The sequence below is a fragment of the Larus michahellis genome, chromosome 13 (assembly GCF_964199755.1).
Source record: "Larus michahellis chromosome 13, bLarMic1.1, whole genome shotgun sequence".
Lineage (NCBI taxonomy): Eukaryota > Metazoa > Chordata > Aves > Charadriiformes > Laridae > Larus > Larus michahellis.
The window spans coordinates 6,788,837-6,807,802 of NC_133908.1; the positions used below are offsets into that span (position 1 = coordinate 6,788,837).

Consider the following 18,966-nt stretch of genomic DNA (forward strand, 5'->3'; position numbering starts at 1 on the left):
GCTGGGGTGATTTTTCCTCTTTGGAAACACCTGAACCCTTTTCCTATTTCCCATTCCTCTGATAATTCACTCCCCTGGCTGGGCTTCGGCGTCTGGCCGCAGACCGGAGCCCCGGCCGGGTTCGCTGCGGTCGCTGGTTCCGGTGCACCAGCAGCCCCATCTCCCCGCCGCGTCTTCCGCGGGAGTCTGCTCAAGCAGGCTGCTCGGAAGGGTCGGGCTGCCTCCATCCCCGGCGCTTCCCAAGCCCGGAGAGGACACAGCCCTGGGCACCCCGCTCTGACCCTGCTTACGGCGGGGGATGGCTCGGACCGGGCTCCCCGCCGAGCTCCCCGCCGCAGGTGACCCCCCGGGGGAGGGCAGGGGCCGGGAGCGGCCGGGGGAGGGGGCGAGGGGCGGGGAGGCCGGGCTCGGGGGGGTCGCTGTCAGCTCGGGGCACGGCTCGGCAGCGCAAAGCTCCGCTGGGCTCGGCGCAGCGCAGCGCTCCGCGCCATGCTCCGCTGCTCCCCCGGCGCGGGGCTCGTCCTGGCGGCGGCCACCGCGCTCTGCCTCGGCGGGGCGGGAGGCAAGGTAACCCCCCCGGCACCGGACAGCCCCTGCCCGCCCACGCCGGCACCGGGCAGGGCGGCAGCGGGCTCCCGGCGCGGCGCGGACAGCGGCAAACCCGACGGGGAGGGGGTGCCCCGGGGCTCGGCGTGCGTCGGGCAGGGAGGTCCGCCGGGGTGAAGGGAGGTAGCGGGAGTCCCGGGACGAGAGATACGGCGGGGCTCCCGGGACGAAGGATGCGCCGCGGGTCCCGGGAGAAGGGACGCAGCGGGGCTCCCGGGACGAAGGATGCGTCGCGGGTCCCGGGAGAAGGGACGCAGCGGGGCTCCCGGGACGAAGGATGCGCCGCGGGTCCCGGGAGAAGGGATGCAGCGGGGCTGCCAGGGCGGGGGGGCTGCGCTGCCCGGGACCACCGGCTCCCCCCGGGCCCACACGGCGGCGGGGGTCGGGTGCGCCTCTTTCGGGCTTGCTGGGGACTCGCCTCGGAGTCCAGAAGGCACCGGGAGACACGGTGCTGCGGGGGGCTGTCTTCGGATCACCCTCTCCGCTTCCATACAGCCGGACCCGAAATCCGGTGCAAGCCCCGCGGAAACCGGTAGAACAGCGTTTCCAGCAGAAATCAGAGCACTCGCCCAAAGACATCCCTAAGGAGGGCCAGCCTGGCGTAAGGAGCCCAAACAAAACACCCTGTGCTCTGTCACTGTCCTCACGCTCTCCGGTCTTGCGCACCTCCTCTGTAGTCCGGGGAGCAGGTAAACAGTGCAAGTGACAGCTCCAGCTCTCAGGGCAGGGATCTTGGCACAGGCTGAGAGCCACGGGGTGAGCGCTGGGGGAACCAGGGCGGTGATGGAAAGGCAGAAGAAGAAGCTCAGAGTACCCCACAACTAGGAGCAACTGCAGACCAGCTTGTATTTTGGGAAGGGCAGGCAGTCCTGGTCCCACTGATAGAGTGGGACTTTTCCTGTGGACTCTGATAGGAGCAAGATTTGACGCTTCTGGTAGAGACTCTCAGATCTATAAAACATGAGCTGCTACGCTATAAGAAAGTGATATTCCATACACTTATGTCTTTTGTTACATACATACGTATATCTGAAGAAAAGAAGGAGGGGGGTGCTCTGTCCGGTGGAAAACAGCATTGTAATTCTGCCTGATACACCAACTCCCTGCCACAGCACATGTGAACACAGCAATGACTTTGTGGTTGAAATGAAGATGTTTTATCTCGCTCTGTTACGCTAGTGAAGATAGCTACAGCGAGAACTTCTTAATTAAGCCATGTTTCTGGCACTGAAGTATTATTAACTTTACAAAGGTGTGCACTTGAACCTATTGAGTTGTGGGATTTTGTCTTTTGCTTCTCTAGACTCAGAATTGCATCGCATAACCTGCAAGCTTACCCTTTCCTGTTGGATTTGTTACTGGAGATGAACAACTCTGACATCCAGCCGCATACTTCTCTTATTAAGCTACATAACTTGCTTGCTGCCCTAAGTTATTACATCCTTCCTGTGCTGGTTGTGTTCCAACTTTGCCTGTACAGTCATGAAGGACCAAATGTTAGCTGTGTGGTGTGCCTTTGGGTGTGAGTGGCGATGGTGGGACGCTGAACGCATCAGCAAGCTGTATCATTTTTGCTTGATTTCTTTTCCTTTTTTTTTCTGTGTTTCCTAGACAGCTTCTGTTGTTCTCTAACTCTGAAATCAGGACTCTCTGATTTCCCATCAGGCAGTATCTGAACTACTTAAGTATTGACCAACAGCGCTATAGAAAAGACACTGCCTCCTTAACGAAGAAGCCGCAGCCTCCTGCATGCTTTCCCAGACTTGACTTCTTGCCGTGTCAATTGTTCCTTTGATCACATGTTGTCTATAGTCTCTTGACATACCGGACAGTTTCTTTTGCAGAGCAAAACTTAGGCATTTTCTATTGCTTATCTTCCTAAATGTGACAGTGAAATCTGTGTGTGCAGACAGACACGTGCGTACATCTCTAGCTCCCTGTTTTTGTTATTTTTTTGAGTAAGTTGCACTTGCTCTTCACTCATCAAGGACTGCACTATGCTGCGTAGGCTTCATTATTTTTATCTTTTTTGGCTACATTCTGGTAGTGTCGCTATGCTAGTAAAAAAACCACACATCCCACTCTAAGTTGATGGTTCAAATGTAGTTCAATTTAGCAGTTGAAGAAAAGGTATTCAAAGATTTATGAGAAATGAATTGTCTTCTGGCTTAGAGTTAACAGTATAAAAACATAACATAAACTCCCTTGGCAAGGGCAAAGCCTGCACAAGGTGTAGGAAACTGAATTGCACTTTTAATCCAGGAAGGTGGTCTCTGCCACTCAGAGCGGAGGAACTTTGGGATGCTGTGGGGTAGTGTGGATGTTTGAAACATGTTTTGTGGCAAAGCAGAGCTCTCTCTGGAATCCTTCACTGACTGCTACAGCAATATAAAAATAGGAGTTAGATCAAATGAAAGAAAATTTGAAGATAAGGTGTGTGATGTTTCCTCCTGCGTGTCTGTATCAGATGGAACGAGATGTGCAGATAAGCAGCTTGTTTATCCTGAAGGAAGAATGTAAGCCTGATGAAAGAATAACACAGTCAAAATTATGTCTCTGTATGTCCATAAAATATTATCTGTTTAATCCAATCCCTATGGAGGAGGTCTCTACGCCAGTGCCATTCTTCATCTGGTATTCTTCTGTTCACTTGCTTGCTTAAAGAAAAAAAATCAAGACTTTCTTGTTCCTTTTAAGAGAAGAAATCTTAGCAATCCTAGACCCTCTAGTGAAAGTCTTAGTCCTGCTCGCAGTGAGGACTGTGGCAAAATTCCCGCTGGTTTCAGAGGGAGAAGGATCCTTCCCAAGATCAGTGAAGGATTAAAAAAAAAACACAAACAACTACTAAAATATGCACCTCAATTAGCAAAGAATGTGGCCTGATTATTAAAGTGTATGAAATTTCAGCTATTAAATTCTACGGCCCCGATCAACAAAGCATGCTGCACAATTGGCAATGTATCCAGAATCTCAACTACTGTACTAGTCTCCTGCCAGATCAACCAAGCATGCAACTGAATCAGTGAATTATGCAACTGGAGCAGCAAAATATGCACTTCTGACTGGGGCGGGGGGGAAGGATATGGAAATTCTCTAATGTTTTAAATTGACACACGATAGTCTGGTACTGGTCAACCTCTGCCTTAAGAAAAGCGGAGGCAAAATATATAACTTTTATCAAGTCTCTCCAGACAAATGCTGGACTGGAAAAGTACAACCCTCAATCAGCTCAGTGTCTGCTAGCAGCAGCACCGTTCTTTACCAGATGTACTGCACATCTGGTTCTGATCCCAGCTGCTGCCAGGTGTGGGCGTTATTTTAGTAACACTTTAATGAGATTTTTAGGTCCAGGTAGCTTTTGCTTTATAGGTCACTGTAAAACACTATGTATGTCTCAAGAAACTAAGCCAATCGAGACAAATAAGACACCTTCAAAGAACCTGAGAGTTTTGTTGGCAATGAGCTTAATATCTATTAATCTCTCCACTGTTTGTTCTTTAGGAGTAGAAAAATGATAGGTCTTTTCTATTTTCTTTATATCTTGATTAATTGCCATAGCTGCTTCCTATTGTGTTTACAATGTACCTTGGCAGATATTTACTGTGCGGAGAGTTTGGATGCTTGGCCAGTTTGGGGAGCAGCTGTATTGACACATCCTGAAGCAGTAGAGCTCTTTCTCCCTAACTCGTGCATATGTGCTTTAAAAATCCAGCCACAGTAGCTGGTTCTGATCTTCAGAAGTTGTTTTTGCTTTAAACTATTATTTGTATTTTATACAGAAGATCTGCAGGTTGCCCTATTTTAATAAAGATGCATTTTCAGGATTTCTATAAACTACTTTTTTTTTTTTATGTCTGGAAGTAAGCTGTATAACACTGCCTGTGCTCAAGGAAGGCATGAGATTTGCTTTGTTTTATTGCACTGTTCACGTTAGTACCCAGAAATCTGAAACATTATTTGAGCCTAAGAAATATCTGGGCTTGTTTTTCTTTTTTTTTTTTTTCTTTTTAATCCACTACATTTGGTCCATAAAACTGGCTTGCACTGAACTTGTTATTTACCAAATTTCTGTCTCATTTCCAGGTCAGTTCAATGAATGATCCTATTTAGTTCTTTTTCCTGTTTAAAATATTTCCTACTGAGTCCAGAGCAGTGCCCTTAAAACATAATTGATTTGGGTCATTGAACCTTTATTTTTCATGCATGTTAGTTTGCATCCCGCCACTGGTCTGACTGGTATTTCAATTAGAAAAATGCAGGCGGATTTCTCCTAGAGGCTGAAGTTCACGTGGAGTCTCTGGCGAAGTAAGTTCCTGGAGTACGTATCCCTGGAACTGGGCAATGATTTGTAACTTTTTTTTTAATTCTCTGTCTGGCCAGAATGTTATAAATCTGGCGCTCTCTTGTTAGTTTCACGCTAAGCAGCAATAATGTCCACAGTGTTTTAGTCCTGATAATTCTAATTACTGACGCACTGAAGAAGCTGAAAGCTGGGAAGATGGACGAGGCTGGCCTCAAGTCCTGCACAGCACATGGGACTCTCTCTTTGTAGAGCTGAACCATAGTTCTCCCGTTTGCCAAGGCCAGCAATGGAAGGAGCAACCAAGGTAAGAGAAGTGAGCCAGTGGCAGAAGATGTGGGTAATCTTTATGCAGAAGGAGCTAAAAGAGCGCAGTACCACTAGAGATGCCAACCATCCTTGGGATGAAAATGCTGAAGTCATTTTTCTTTCTTTACTATCTAAGTAGGTTGAAGCAAACAATCCTGTTGCACTGGTTTAAAAAGATCCAGCAAACAAACTTCCCTGCGGTAACCAACAAACAATTACTGTTCTCCCCATCTGCTTCTTTGCATGACAGACCAGGAATGGTGGTAAAATCTTCAAGTGGCTTTCTTCCTGCCTCCCCTTCTTCTTAGAAAAAAAAAAAACAAAACCCAAAAACTTGTGGCATGTTTGGTACCAGAGAGCATCTACCCAGCAGTACTGTAGCTAGAGCGGGTCTGGTATAGCAACTCTTTCCTTTGCACACTATTGTTATTACAAGGTCTCTCTATGCACTGATCTCTCAGGTCTATAAATAATAAATATCCAACTTGGGGGTTAGGTACTTCCTTGACTATAAGAAGTACTACATAGAAAAAGAATTCTCTTCTACTTGTACAACTCCATGGCAGAAGGAGGGTGGAGTAGGGACAAGGCAATGTAGAGTCCTATGTTAATATGTGGAACAATTATACAGCAGTACGGAAAAGTGTTACTGGCAGCCTTAGTTCTCGAACTCAATGTAAGAACATTACAATTCCTCCTACAAGCTCTCAGTGGCAAATGGCCTTATGGTTCATTTTGAATATCCTTACTGATGTCGTTGCTGATGAAAAGGAGGTTCCAACTTTGAGAGGAGAAAAGGCTAATTTGCCTATATTTCCTTTCTAGAATTCTTAGGGCCCTACTGGATCTCACAGAAGTTATCTGGGACTTCAGGAGGATTTAAATCAGGCCATAAGTACTGCTGGCTTGGATTAGTAATGATGTACATTGAGGACAACATCTGTATTTGGGTTTGGGTGGAGTCCTTTCATGGTAGAAGAGTTGGTAATACGTTTACAGGACCTTTCATCAGAGGATTTTAGTTTCACAAATATCTAATTACAGAAAGTATTAAATTAGGTGAAATCCTTGGTCCTGGGGGAGTACAGGCAGCACCATTACACTTCAATATAAAGTAGAGGTGGGTGGTGTTCAAAGGGGCGAAACAAAAGCAAATTATGCAAGCCATAACCTGCTGCGCTATCTCATTTTCATCCAGGATTTTATTCTTCTCATTTCTTTATATTAGCAGCCAGGTTGCAACATCAAACCAGCCAAACAAAATGGGCTGGTACAAGCGTCCATTCAGAACTACCGTCAGCTCTGAAGAAGGGACTTTTGGAAGTTTGCTCATCTCTTACTGACCCGTTTCCGTAGTGTTTGTGTTTCACTATTCTGTTAAGGAGTAGCAGGACTGTAGCAAGGGTCAGGTGCCAAGGATGCCAATAAGGACAGCTCCCTGAACACAGGAGGTCTGGGGTGGAACGCCTCTGACCGTCCAACCTGATCCAAATCCCAGAAAGTTGGTTTCTCAGCCTTTCCAAGGAGGGTGTGCCTGCTCTGCACCATACTTAGTTTGGGATTAGCAACGGGACATCTCAGGAGATCTAATCCATTTACTCTACCTAAATCCAGCCCTCTCCTGGTCTTGGTTAGTAAATATTCCACTGCTTTGACTGTTTAAGTTTTTATTAAAGGGATTTTTTTTCTGGATTTGACTTAGTTGGAGCTGAGGCTTGAAGCACAGGCTGCCCATTCCCTTGTCTCCCTGCCTGTATTATAGATCTGCATGGATGGGCAGCTCAGGTGAATCCGAGACCTCTCTATTTGAATACGAGGGCCCCAAGGAGTTGCTCGTCAAGACTAACTTTAAATGCAAGCTTAGCAGGCTGAACACTTTGATTTGCCTCTAAAATCAACAGTAACTTATTCCAGGTTTCCTGGTTGAAACTTGAATGGGGAAGAAGAAAGGATGTCTGCAAAGCAGATTTAGTTGGAAAAATAAACTGCTCACTGGTTGGGACCCTGTAACAACAAACCGAGTGCTTACTTTTTCCTCTGGCTGCACTATCTGATGCTTTTTTCTGCTTTCTTCTACACCCTCCCTGCTGTGCCCTCATGGTCTCTCCTTATGTGTAGGCAGTAAAGTAAAGTTTACAAGCATCCTGCTCTCTGAAATCCTGGCAAAGGCGGAGTCTTGGAAATTTCCCTTTGCAGAGTGCACAAGAGGAGACTAATCCTGGAACAACGAGGTGGGGAGAAGCGCTGCTGTTTGTGTACCATCCAAAACTAGGGATGCGCGTTCAGACCGTAACAGACCTCTGAATGGCCAGCCTCAGCTGCAGCAATGGCTCCATTAGAAGCCTAGTTAAAAATATTGCCTGAAAGGGAGAGGGTTTTTTCTTTGTTTGCTTTTTAAGGATCACTATCCCTGTCTTCTGCATAAGCCCTCACACCTGCTAGTCGCATTTAGTGAAAGAACAACCTGGTTCTCAAAGAGTTGTGGTAACAACTCTACAGCATGCTAGTGGCGATACGGAATATTTGCAGGTTTTGGCTTTCACATGTGGAATGTTTCCTTCTCCATCTGTTTGTACAATAGACTTCCAACATGTGAAACATCTGATGTGTCTGGATGAAACAATAGGGTCATGCAGCTGGAAATCCAAGCACAAACAACTCTCTTTTTTGCAAGGCCAGTTTACACATACATGTGTGTGTTTTGTTGGCCTTTAAAGATCCAAATTTGTTTCCTGGGAAGTGGCCAGCAAAATTTGCATGGGATTGCCTTTCAGTTCCCCTTTCTCCTGTTTCTGGTACTTTCAAAGCCAAGCAAAGCGTTTTGGGCACCTAAGCTGCATATGGATTTCATTATTTAAATCTCCCTCGCATATTTGGGAGGTTATATTTATGAAGTTAATTTAGAAACGCTAGTTTTACAGATTCCTATGAGTATACATAACTTGCTCAACGGACTTTTATACTGAACTCTACAAGCAAACTTTTACTGCAGTGCTATAGCTTTTGTTTTGTGATATATTTCTTCTGGTTACCAAGCAGTTCAAACAATCTAACCATGTTTTCTACTCTTTAATTTGAACTGCTTGGGCCTGTTTGATTTATAGAAAATGAAAACCAGATTGATCTTCTAGAAACTCCCTCATCACCCCTGTCAGTTCCCACCAGCCCTATCATTTACTGTTAATTTTTTCTATGGTGTGTTTTGTACTCTTTGTTAATGAGAACTTGCTCTAGTAGAAAAAAGACCTATGCTGACCTATTAAACCCTGAAGCAAATGGCCATGGCATCTTGAGCTCTTCGTTACACTGCCTTACTCTTATTTATGATGGTCCCATCATATTCATGATTATTTGCCTGAGGAGACACACTAAATGATGCCTTTGTTTCTCTTTCTAAAGCTTTACATTTTTTTGTATGTTTCAATGAGGGCATTTTCTGCAAAAAAACCCCAAACAACCAAGCCTAGAACAGGGATGGCAGCTTTGCATAGATGTAGGATCTTATTTGATATGGCATCTTGCATCTGTATTGGAGAATTTCTATTTGTCTGTTGAGTGTCCAGTCACTAGAGTTAGCTTTTTTCCCCCCCTCCAAGGATTAGTCTGAAAAGTCCACAAGAAGCAGCTGGTTGTTGATGTGAAGTCTAGCACTCCCTGGTGGATGTTCTCTTAGATATTGTGTATGCTTCCTTAGCCATAGAAGCTAATGTTGGGATGAAAGGGGAGAACCAATGTTCAGACTGCTCTCATAATGACATGTCTCACTTGCGTTTGTTGCATGAACATGGCATGACAAATTTATGAGATACTAATGATAGGTTTCTGCTTAAAATAGTTCTACTTGTACACTTCTAAGTGTAATAGTTATAGTCCCCAGAGGAACGCTGCCTAGTTGAGTGGGTCTTTCCAAGCACTGGATTTGCATATTTTAAATAGATTTTTCAAACCGTTTTGTAGAAGAACAATCTGGCTTTTGTCCCTTTCAGACCAAGATCAGAAGAAAGAAATGAATATTACAATGAGAGCTGAAGAGGATTTCAGAACAAGACCTACCACTTAGTTTCTAGTAAAAGCACCCGGATGTAAGAGTATCAATGAAATTAAAGAAAAAAATTAGAAACGTCCTATGCCTTGGCCTAGGTCTCTTCCAGGGCATTTCTACCTGCATTTCACACTCCTACAAATATTTTATCTGCTTCAGGATCATGTCTACACCTTGGCATACAACAATTACCGAGTAATCGGTGAATGCCAGGGTTACTCCTGTGGTGGTAACTTCAACCTGGGGAACTGTCAGGTAGCAGAAGTACCCATAAACCGCCAGGCTGCTGCCAACCCCAGAGAAAAGGCTATTCATCCTAAGAATGTCTAGCCTTAAAAGTGTAAATCAAAGAAAGAACCAGATAAGGAGAGAGAACTCTGCTTAGCCAGACTTACATAGCTGTAACTTGCAAGACATCTTGTAGGTTGTTGTGGCCCTCAAACCAGGACGTAAGTGAATCCGACTCAATCTCAATTAAAGAATGGAAAGAGAAGAACTAAAACCTCTGCCTATTTACGATATGGGGAAAAAGAGCAAGAATGGTTTTGTTGTCTTTTCAATATCCTAAGACTTCACCTATGACGCTTTAGGTAGCTGAGCCTTCTGAACTCCTGCCATTGTTGAGAGGGGAAGATATTCTTTCAGAGGGCTGTTGAGACCATCTCTAGCTCCTGCTCTGAATTTCCCTCTGCAGGAAACAACTCTGGCTTTTGTCTGCAGAGGGAGACAAGCCACATTAGCCAGCAAAGCCCCGCTCCCAGAGCTGGGTGATCTACATTCATGGCCTTACGTAGGAATCTTGCATCAGATGCTCAAAATATCTATGGCTACTGCAGAAAATACTGCCCGTTGCTCATTATGGTAGTGTAGGTTGGCATCTCTGGCCTAATAAGGATAAGCTGGTTTTGCTTCTCACCTGAACCTCCCCACAGCAGCAGAGCACTAGGCTGCCTTTCCTCTGGTTGCTCCGAAGGCAAGTGCAAAATGTCAAGTTAGAATGTATGCACAGACTGCGTATGCTGCTGATCATGCTGTGGAAAGCTGCGCCGTTCCATGGGTGATTGTTCGGAAAACAGCCTCTGTTTGTGTCTCTGGGAACAAGCATTTTTTTGTAAGGAGAAAAAGGCATTGCATCTCTGGAGTTAAATGAGGAGGTCTGTTGTTCTCTGCAGAACCAGGAGCGCGCTGCTGTGCCTGGCGGTTGTCGGAGTGCCCATGTTTGGGTTTTTTGTGATCCTTTTTTCCCCACCTCCTGTTCTCAGAGAGGATGGAGGAGGAGGAGGGATGGTGACCTCATGGTGCAATTATGCTTGGGGGCCAGGTATCAAAATACAGTGCAGCTGTGAAGCTGGGACCTGGCCGTGGCTGGGGGGGGCCTCCTGGCTCTAATGAGATCCCTGACCTTCTCCTGCCACTTCTTCTGCAGCTGCTTTGATTCACAGAGATTTGTTGTGGCAATGGTCTGCCTAACGGTTTGGCAAGCTGCCGCCGTTAATGCTGCATCTCCAGGCAGGCGCCAGGAGCTGGCCTTGGAAACCCAGCACAGGTGAGGGTATCCTGAGCCCTGCCAGCCCTGGACAGAGCCTTTGTCCAAGGGTATGTGAACATTACCATCTGCCCTGGTAGTTTTTTTCCCCAAAAAAGTAAGGAGAAGGTTATCTGTTCTCCATTAAAATAAAGCAGTGCCTTCCAAGCAAGCTCCTTGTGATGCTTGAGCTCCGGGCTCAGCTGCAGCAAAGTCACATATGGAAAGAATAAGAGAAAATAGCATGCCTACAGTCTGAGGCATATTTAGGCCTCCAAGTCCTGAAGTCTCGTTCAGACTTTGCATTCTTTGCTCTAATTGCTGCGCTGCAGTCCTGCTTCCCCCCTCTACTCTTCTAACAATACTGTTATTTTCCTCGTCTCCTGCAGCAATAGGCTTTCATAGTCCCCTTCCCTTTCTACCTGCATAGTATTTGTTCTCTTCAAAGGTCCTGTAAACCATTAAAAACAATAGAAAACTTGGTGATAGGTGTGAAAACAGGGCCCTGTGAAGCTCTCTGACGTGTGCCAAGAAGGAATATAAGACAAGTCGGGTTCTTTCCTGAAAATGGGATTTGCAGAGTGGAAATGTCACATCCGTAATCACTTTCATGTGGTGGAACTGCCGCTACCCACCACTGAAATAACAGAGCAGCTGTTAAAAAATGCAGTTTTGGTTTTGCTTAAATCCAGCAGGTCGCACTCACTTCAAGAAATATTAGACCCTTGTTTAAACATGTGAGCACAACTGCTCTGATACCAGAAATGTATTAAAAGCAAATGTACGCTCGGTCCAGTTTCAGAGTCCCACAGCTGAGCCCTGTTCAGGGCTTGTTTATATGAATTTGCTCAGGGAGGAAGGAGAGAATACAAAGTGTGTGCGCAGGTACATGGGTTTGTGTTGGGTCAGGGTTATTGGTAAGGCGAGGGAGACCCCTTAGCAAGCAGGATACCCTCATAATTGATGATAACTCCTTTGGAGATCAATATGGAAAAAAAAAATCACACCCAAAGACTGGAAAAAGGAGACAGGGACAACTCCCTCCTAATAACTAATAAATTTTGTTATATTCCTGATCTACTTCTGCCAGCTCTGTTATTTCCAAGCATCCAGAGATACTTGAAGAGATGTCCTAAAACAGGACAAGAGAGTCTCCTTTTGCTGTTGTCTCATGCTTTAAACAACAAAGACAATTTGGCAGAGGGGGAAACGGTGATTCCAAGGCACTTCCAGGAATTCTTATGCTGCCAGGTGGAAAAATAGGTTATATGTGCTGCTGCTGTATCTAGTTCACACTAATGAAAGAAAATAAACCTTGCATGCAAAGAAGAGCTGAAAATGCAAAATTAAGTAGAGCGCTAATTTTATAAAGTCTCTGATTAACTTTGTCCTCCACTTGGAAAAAGTCCTACCAGCTTTGATCTCTAGATCAGTCAGCTAGTGAAGTAAATGTGGTCACTTCTTAAACTAACACACTGGAGTTTTATATCTTACTCTTGGGATAGTCTTTCCTCAGATCCTGTATTTGACGAGCATCCAAAAAGCTCAGACTTCCCTAACTTGGAAATACTGTGAAAGAAGAACTTGGGACTTTCACTGGGAACCACAAGAATTGTATTTCTGGTAGCTTTGCAGCTAGTTCCAGCCACGTCAGCAAGTAAAGTCTTGTCTATATTTTGGTTTTCCCCCCTTAAGCTGGGAGTGCGGAATGGCCACTTTCCCTTTGCCCTTCTCCTTTTCTTTTTAAAACCCTAGGTTTAGAATTTTCTTTCTGCTCTGGCTGAAAGTTTGGGCCACTTCATATTTCATCCCCGGTGGTTGGCTCTGTTCAAATGTCCTAGTGAGTCCGAGTGATCTTTAACTCGGAACGAACCTCCTGTGTTTGGAGGGGAGAAGGGGGAAGTAGCCGGGATACCATACCTCACCCTGCATGTTTTGAGCAATTGCAGAGACGTTGGTGGAGCCAGAGTTTTAAAGGGGTCCCTGGGGCAGAATAAAACGTGAAGGAGCTGGTGAGGTAGTCTCAAGCATTGCCAGCCCTTTGAAAGAAACGCACATGTGCGCGCATGTGTGCACATAAGATGTTTTTAATTTTGGAGGGGTGAGGGATCCTAAATAAAGCTTGCTGGATTTTCACCCCACTGATACTATGGTGAGCTCAGGTGGCTAAATTTAGCCATCCAGACTGAACAATCTTGGATTCTAAGACTGCATCCATCTCTGTCCAGAAACTAGTTGCGTATCTCTCTGGTTGCTGCTGAATCAGCTCTAAGCTGACGAGATAAGGCTACTACAGAACTGCCATATACTGCCTGCAGTCCTGGTCTGGCACCAGGCAGCTGCAGTGGATTTTGTGTTTTAAATTAAGCAAAAAATCTACCTGAGGAGGGGATCTCTCTTTCCTACTCTTAAAAATAAATAAATAAACAAATAATCAGTAAAGGATCATTTATACAGTGGGGTTTGTTTTTTTTTTACAGGAAGGGACAAAACATAAAAGAAACTTTCAGTCAAAACACAGGATCATCACCAAGTGTTTTGACTTCAGAGTGATTTTTTTTTTAAGGGCCTAAAGTCTGCATAAATAGCTTCTGTCCTCACCTTGCCTCATTACTCTAGTTTTAAATCTTTCTAGTACAGTCTTCAAGCAAAGACCAAAAAGCCCTTTAACTTGGATAAGGAGATAATACATGTCTGTTCCTGAAAAGACTAATAAATGCAGCACCTCTTAAATATTCAGTCCATTTGAAATATAGTGGATTATTCCTTCTCTGTCATTTCTGAAAAGAAGTGGAAGTGACATTTTTAAATCTGCCTGAAACTGGAAATACAGGCGAGGAATGCACAGAATCTGAGATGTGCATAAGGCATGAACAAGGGCAAAGTGGGTTATGATCTTCGCACATCAATTCCTTGCAAGCCTGCAGTTGCGTATCTCTCTTAAGTGAGTGGCTTGGCCCCCAAGGATGTCTTGGAAATTTAGTGGCTCTGCTGTGTGTCTCCAGTTTCCTCTGCTGAGGCTTTCACTCTGACGCTGGGTACGCACAAAGAAAACTTGATATTTCTTGGGTGAGTATGTTATAAAAGAAAACAAACTACACTGGGCAGGCCCCAAGCCAGAGAATCTGAGATTGTGCTCACAGAGGAATGACAAACATCAAGACAGGATGTCCTCCTTCCTCTTCTTTGAAATAAACACACTTTAAAAATAAACAGCCTTTGGGATTGTGCATGGGATGCAAGCAGGACTGCGTCCTCCAGGATGCTGCAAACAGCAGTTACTTGCAGCTAGCATTAACACAAATGAAGAAAATTTATCACTACTTCACCTTTTTGGGCTTCAGCAAAACCTATGAGGGACTAGCGCGAGGTCCTGTCCCGTACTCCTTACTCCCATGTTTCCTGGTGCAGAGGCCTTATAACTCCTTACATGTGTGTTTTTTAAGTAGCTCGAAGCTGATGCCAACATTTACTGCTCGTTTCTAGAGAGTCCAAATGTCAGCACAGGAGGAGGTAAGCGCATGCGTGACCATAGGGCAGGTTTAGTAATGGGCATAGATTTAAGCTTCTGAGTGGGTTGTGTACTGTGAAAAGGGGAAATGCAACATCTTGTTGTGTTCTGAAATATCCAACCATTGTATTTCTGCCCAGGAAGCAATAGCTGGGATTTGAGTTTCTCCTTCTCTGCAGCCTACTAAATGCCGTTCCCCGGTTATCCTAATTCAGAGGGCAGGTAGGATACGCCTGACCAGAGCGGGCTGGAGGTTCAGCTCAACACAACTGGTTTTAAACATTTGAGACTCCTCGCCAGAGCGGGAAGTACTGAAAAGCAGATGAACAAGACTGGTAATCTGGTTCTCCCTACTCATAATTGACCTAATTGGTGTGGGCATACATCAAGTGTTGTTTTTAAAAAAACCCAACAACCTATCATTTGCAAAGATTAAAAATGTGCCAGATTTTTTGCATGCCTCTGTCAAAAGCCCTTGAGTCTATAACTTGCTGCAGAAGGGAACATCTGTGTCTAATTCATGAAGCTCAGCCTTCGTAATGGACGATTCAAATGAACTGAACAGCTTTGTCAGTCATTCAGTTGTGGATTATAAATTCATCAGAAATCCTTTTTCCCCTCCCTTGGATCTGTCTTGTATTTCCTGTCCCTTGTGGATTTTTTTTTCCTGGTCTCAGAGCAAGTCTTGAATCTTTTCAGGCTCCCAAGCCGTAATAAATGAACAACTCCCCCACCGCCGTGACCTTTCAGCCATATTTCTGGAATGCACACATGGCACAAATCCCCCCTGGCCTGGGTTCAGGGATGCAGGGTACCTGTTGGGATGCAGCTAGATATTGCCACCAACATGGCTCGCAGGGGAACAGGAGGCATTTGAGTTTGAATCCGAGACTCCTTGGACGGGCACAGAGTCTGCAAGATGTTTCTCTCCAAATGATGCCAGATTCAAGTGAAAATGCGGGCAGGAAAGGGAGCCTATCCGGGGAGCGGGGGCGAGGGATTTATGGGGGGGATGCACTTACCCATTCAGCACTTTGGTGATTAATCCCACAAGATGCACTGAGCTGATGGCTGCTGCTTTCGGGTGTTAACAAAGTCTTCTGGTAGTAGAGGGGGGACGGTGAACGCCTCCAGGCGCCTTCTCGGGGTCTGAAAGAAGGCAACTAGATCAGTTCACATATTCCTCAAAATAAAATCTCAACCCTCAATCATTGCTAATTTAAGGAGGTTTGGGCCAATCTGTAATCCTCCCACATCCAGGAGCACCACGCTGCAATAGCAACAGATCTGGTGCACTTTCTGGCTCCAAAACTGGATACATTTTTTAGTTGAATTGAAAAGTTAGGCATTATTTGCTGGTTTTTGCTATGAAAATATCTTATTGAAATGCGAGCTCAAGAGAGGAGCATGGGACAAAGGCAAGTCTGCACTGATATTCTGGGATGGAGGGAAGCCATAGAAAGCCGCTTTTGCTTCTTCCAAGTGTAGGAGCAATCCTCTCCCTGAGGGAAGAGGAGCATATTCACTGGAAACCAGCTAGTTTTCAGTAAAATCCAAGTGATGACAAATGTGTCTGTAATTCTGATGTGAATTAGCAAATGGATGTAAATGTTAGGATCTATAGCTTCTTAAAGCGGTGTAAAGTTTTCCTGTTTTCACCTGGATTTTTACCATTAATTAGCTAATTCAGACTAAACCCCTGAATTTTACCTCCTAGAGAAAAGATCAGTGAATTTCTATTAACCTATTTTGGTGTTACACGCTGTGGGACTCCTAAGGCATCAGACAGAGAATAATATATTTTTGACACATGAATGTGGTTTCTTTTCCACTTGAGACTTCAAGGCACAGTCCAGCCCAGGTGCCTTAAATGAAAAGCCTGTAGTTTATTCCACTGTAATTAACATAAGCTTTAATTTAAATGACACTTCTAAAAGTCAAAGATTGGATTTCAAGTTGAATACAATTTCCACCCACGCTGCTGTTTTCGTCCTTTTCTATTGCCACCCTGCCATCCACCCCGAAATCACTCCGAATACAAAAAGCACCTGCTGGAAAACAAAGTTCATGCCTTGCAGAACAGGTCTGGCTTTTTGTTTTTATTTAAAGGTTTCTAACATTTGGCATTGCTTTTTTTTTTTTTTTCCTTTCCATTTCAATATGAGCCAAGGGGAGGGACTAGGAGGAAAAGAAAGGTCTGTAGTATTTTGATCTTTGTGGCTTTATATGGACTTCATAAGCTTTGTTTGTTCTACTGCCAAGCTTCCTTTGTGTTTAAATAGATAACAGACCAAGACGACTAATCATTTCCAACACCCCCCACCCCCGCCACCAAACCCAAAGCATTCCCTTTCTTTTCCAATTAATGCTTGTAAACGCATGCCTCTAGACAGAGCTTGTGACCTTAAGTACTTCTGACTTATTTTTCCTCCTTTTTGAAAAAAATTGCCCAAGGTGCAGACAGGGTGCAGTGCTCTCCAAATTTGTGGAAAAAAAATCTTGAGAAAAAGCTCCGACAGTCTTTGGGAGATGGTAGTTGTAAATACAATGTGTGAAAACAGAGTCATGTACCTTTAGAGAAGCAGCAGCATGGTAGCTGGTGCCACCATTTATGGACTTCCTTCCTCTTTGGATTCTGCAGGCTATTTATGGAGAAAGAAGAAATAGCAAATTTCACACGGGACTCTCGCTGGGTTATGTAAAGTGCATGTTGATTGCTAGTTTACTAGCGAGAGCTGATATCTGCTGTCGCTATTTTGAGAGGCTTTACATTTGAAGAAGAGGCAATTTACCCAATGAAATCCACCTAGATTTTACTGCCTATTGAAGTAAATAAGACCAAATGTCTTTGAAACAGATGAGTTGGGTGGATGGATCATGGGTAATCATCAATGCAAGGTTGGGGTTCTTTTTACATTAAAAGGTTTTTGTAATGAAAGTAACACAGAGTTCAAGATGCTGTGGTGACACAGTTTTTCTTTAACTTCTGAAGATTTTAATCACACAACCAACTGTTTAGGACAACACACTTGTATGGTCAAAAAGTTGCACGTTAGTCAGCAACACGAATGGATACTACTATGATCAGTAGTAGAAAGTGATAATTATATGCATTACTCATCAGGGTTATATTTTTGTGGAGGTTGATTGTTCCATATACACTTCCATAGCCTCTAAGACTGGCTGTCCATGTTAGACATACTAGATTAATGCTCCAAATGGGAAAGTACAAGATAGACTTGAACAAGCTTAATGAATTCCCCCTTTTTGAGGTTATCTTATACCAGTCCTTGAAGGGCAAGAAACAAGTAGGACCTTCACTAGGTCTAGCAGGCTGCACCCTGTATATCATCTCTGTCAAGTTGTAAGCTTATCTGTTTTGTTTCCCAGGTATATTATTCCTGTGGTGCAGTGGTGGAATCAATGGAAAGAGGCCTGATTTTATCACCGGGTTTTCCAAACAACTACTACCCGGGGACACACTGCGTTTGGCAATTTTTCATTCCCATGAGAACCCATCTTATCTTGGAAATTTTTGACTTTGACATTTTTGAGAGCTCTAGTGAAACTCCAACCCCCTGGGATGGCTTTTCAGCCCCTGCTAAAGCAGGAAATAAGGACATGCCTTCTCTTGAAGAAAACCTGGACTTTGCTCTCCATACTACAAAACCCTCTCTCCAAACCTGGATGTCAAAGGTGACTCAGAATCTGAGCAGCACAGGAGATCAGTCAAAGGACCTTGCTAGTCACCTGGATGAACTTCCAGGAGCTGTCTCAAAAAAAGATGAAGCCAAACAAGCATCTGAAGAAAACCAGTCGAAGCAGATGAAGGAACCCAAAGTGATTATCAAGGCTCAACCAGAAGAGCTGCCATTCCCTGTGGCTGGTAGTGCCACAATGCGGAGGCAAAATACCAGTGGCCTGGAAACAGAAGAAGATTTGAAAGGGAAAATCTTGCTTGCCCACCTAGCTGCTAGTGAGAGAGAAGAAGTTACGGTAGAGAGCTGGACTCTTCCCACAACAGTATTGCCTGTGGAAATCTCCTCCAGCCCACAGTCAGCAGTGGATGTCTGTCCACATGATGTATTATACGTTTCCGATCTCATCACATTTTCCTCCCGCTTCTGTGGACCAAATTCACCTTTAAACAAGACCATGGTCTTTGGTTCATCTCTGGAAATGGTTGAGGTTATCATGGAACTGATCACCACCACAGACCGGGGCCGAGGCTTTGCAATGCTCTTCGAATACAAGAACATCACTGACCCTGGCACTGTAGATGCTGTGAGGCAGGAGAGAAAGGAAAACATGATGATACTGGCAATCGTAACAGGCATCGCCTTCTTTGTACTCGCTTTGCTCTCTGCTCTCTGCATAGCTTGCAGGTAAGATGATGCATATCTGAGCCTTTGAAGTGTCTGATGTTATCCATACAGGAAAAAGACCAGAAAACAAAATTATGTTTCCTTTCCTCTGCTAATGCTTGCTGTCCTTTAAATGTAGTAAAGTGTGTGGATAGAGAGGAGATCACTGCCAGTCACTACTCCTGCCCTAGGCTCGTCAGTTTTCTTTCCTAGTTATACAGCTCCTGTGCCTCCAATCTGTTGTCTTTTCCCTGCGGAAATACCTGAAGGGTGAGGACTTTCTTGGACGTTATTTTGTTTCAATGGCAG

At 44.7% G+C, this 18,966-nt stretch overlaps 1 protein-coding gene across 1 annotated transcript in view; it reads left to right on the forward strand.

Moving 5' to 3' along the window:
* Positions 1 to 489: 489 nt before the first annotated feature.
* Positions 490 to 18,966, forward strand: part of LOC141750571 (uncharacterized) — a 33,717-nt gene continuing 15,240 nt past the window's right edge. The window contains exons 1-2 of the mRNA XM_074605924.1: positions 490 to 567; positions 17,684 to 18,678. Coding sequence (XP_074462025.1) covers positions 490 to 567; positions 17,684 to 18,678 — 1,073 coding nt within the window. The remainder of the gene's footprint in view (positions 568 to 17,683; positions 18,679 to 18,966) is intronic.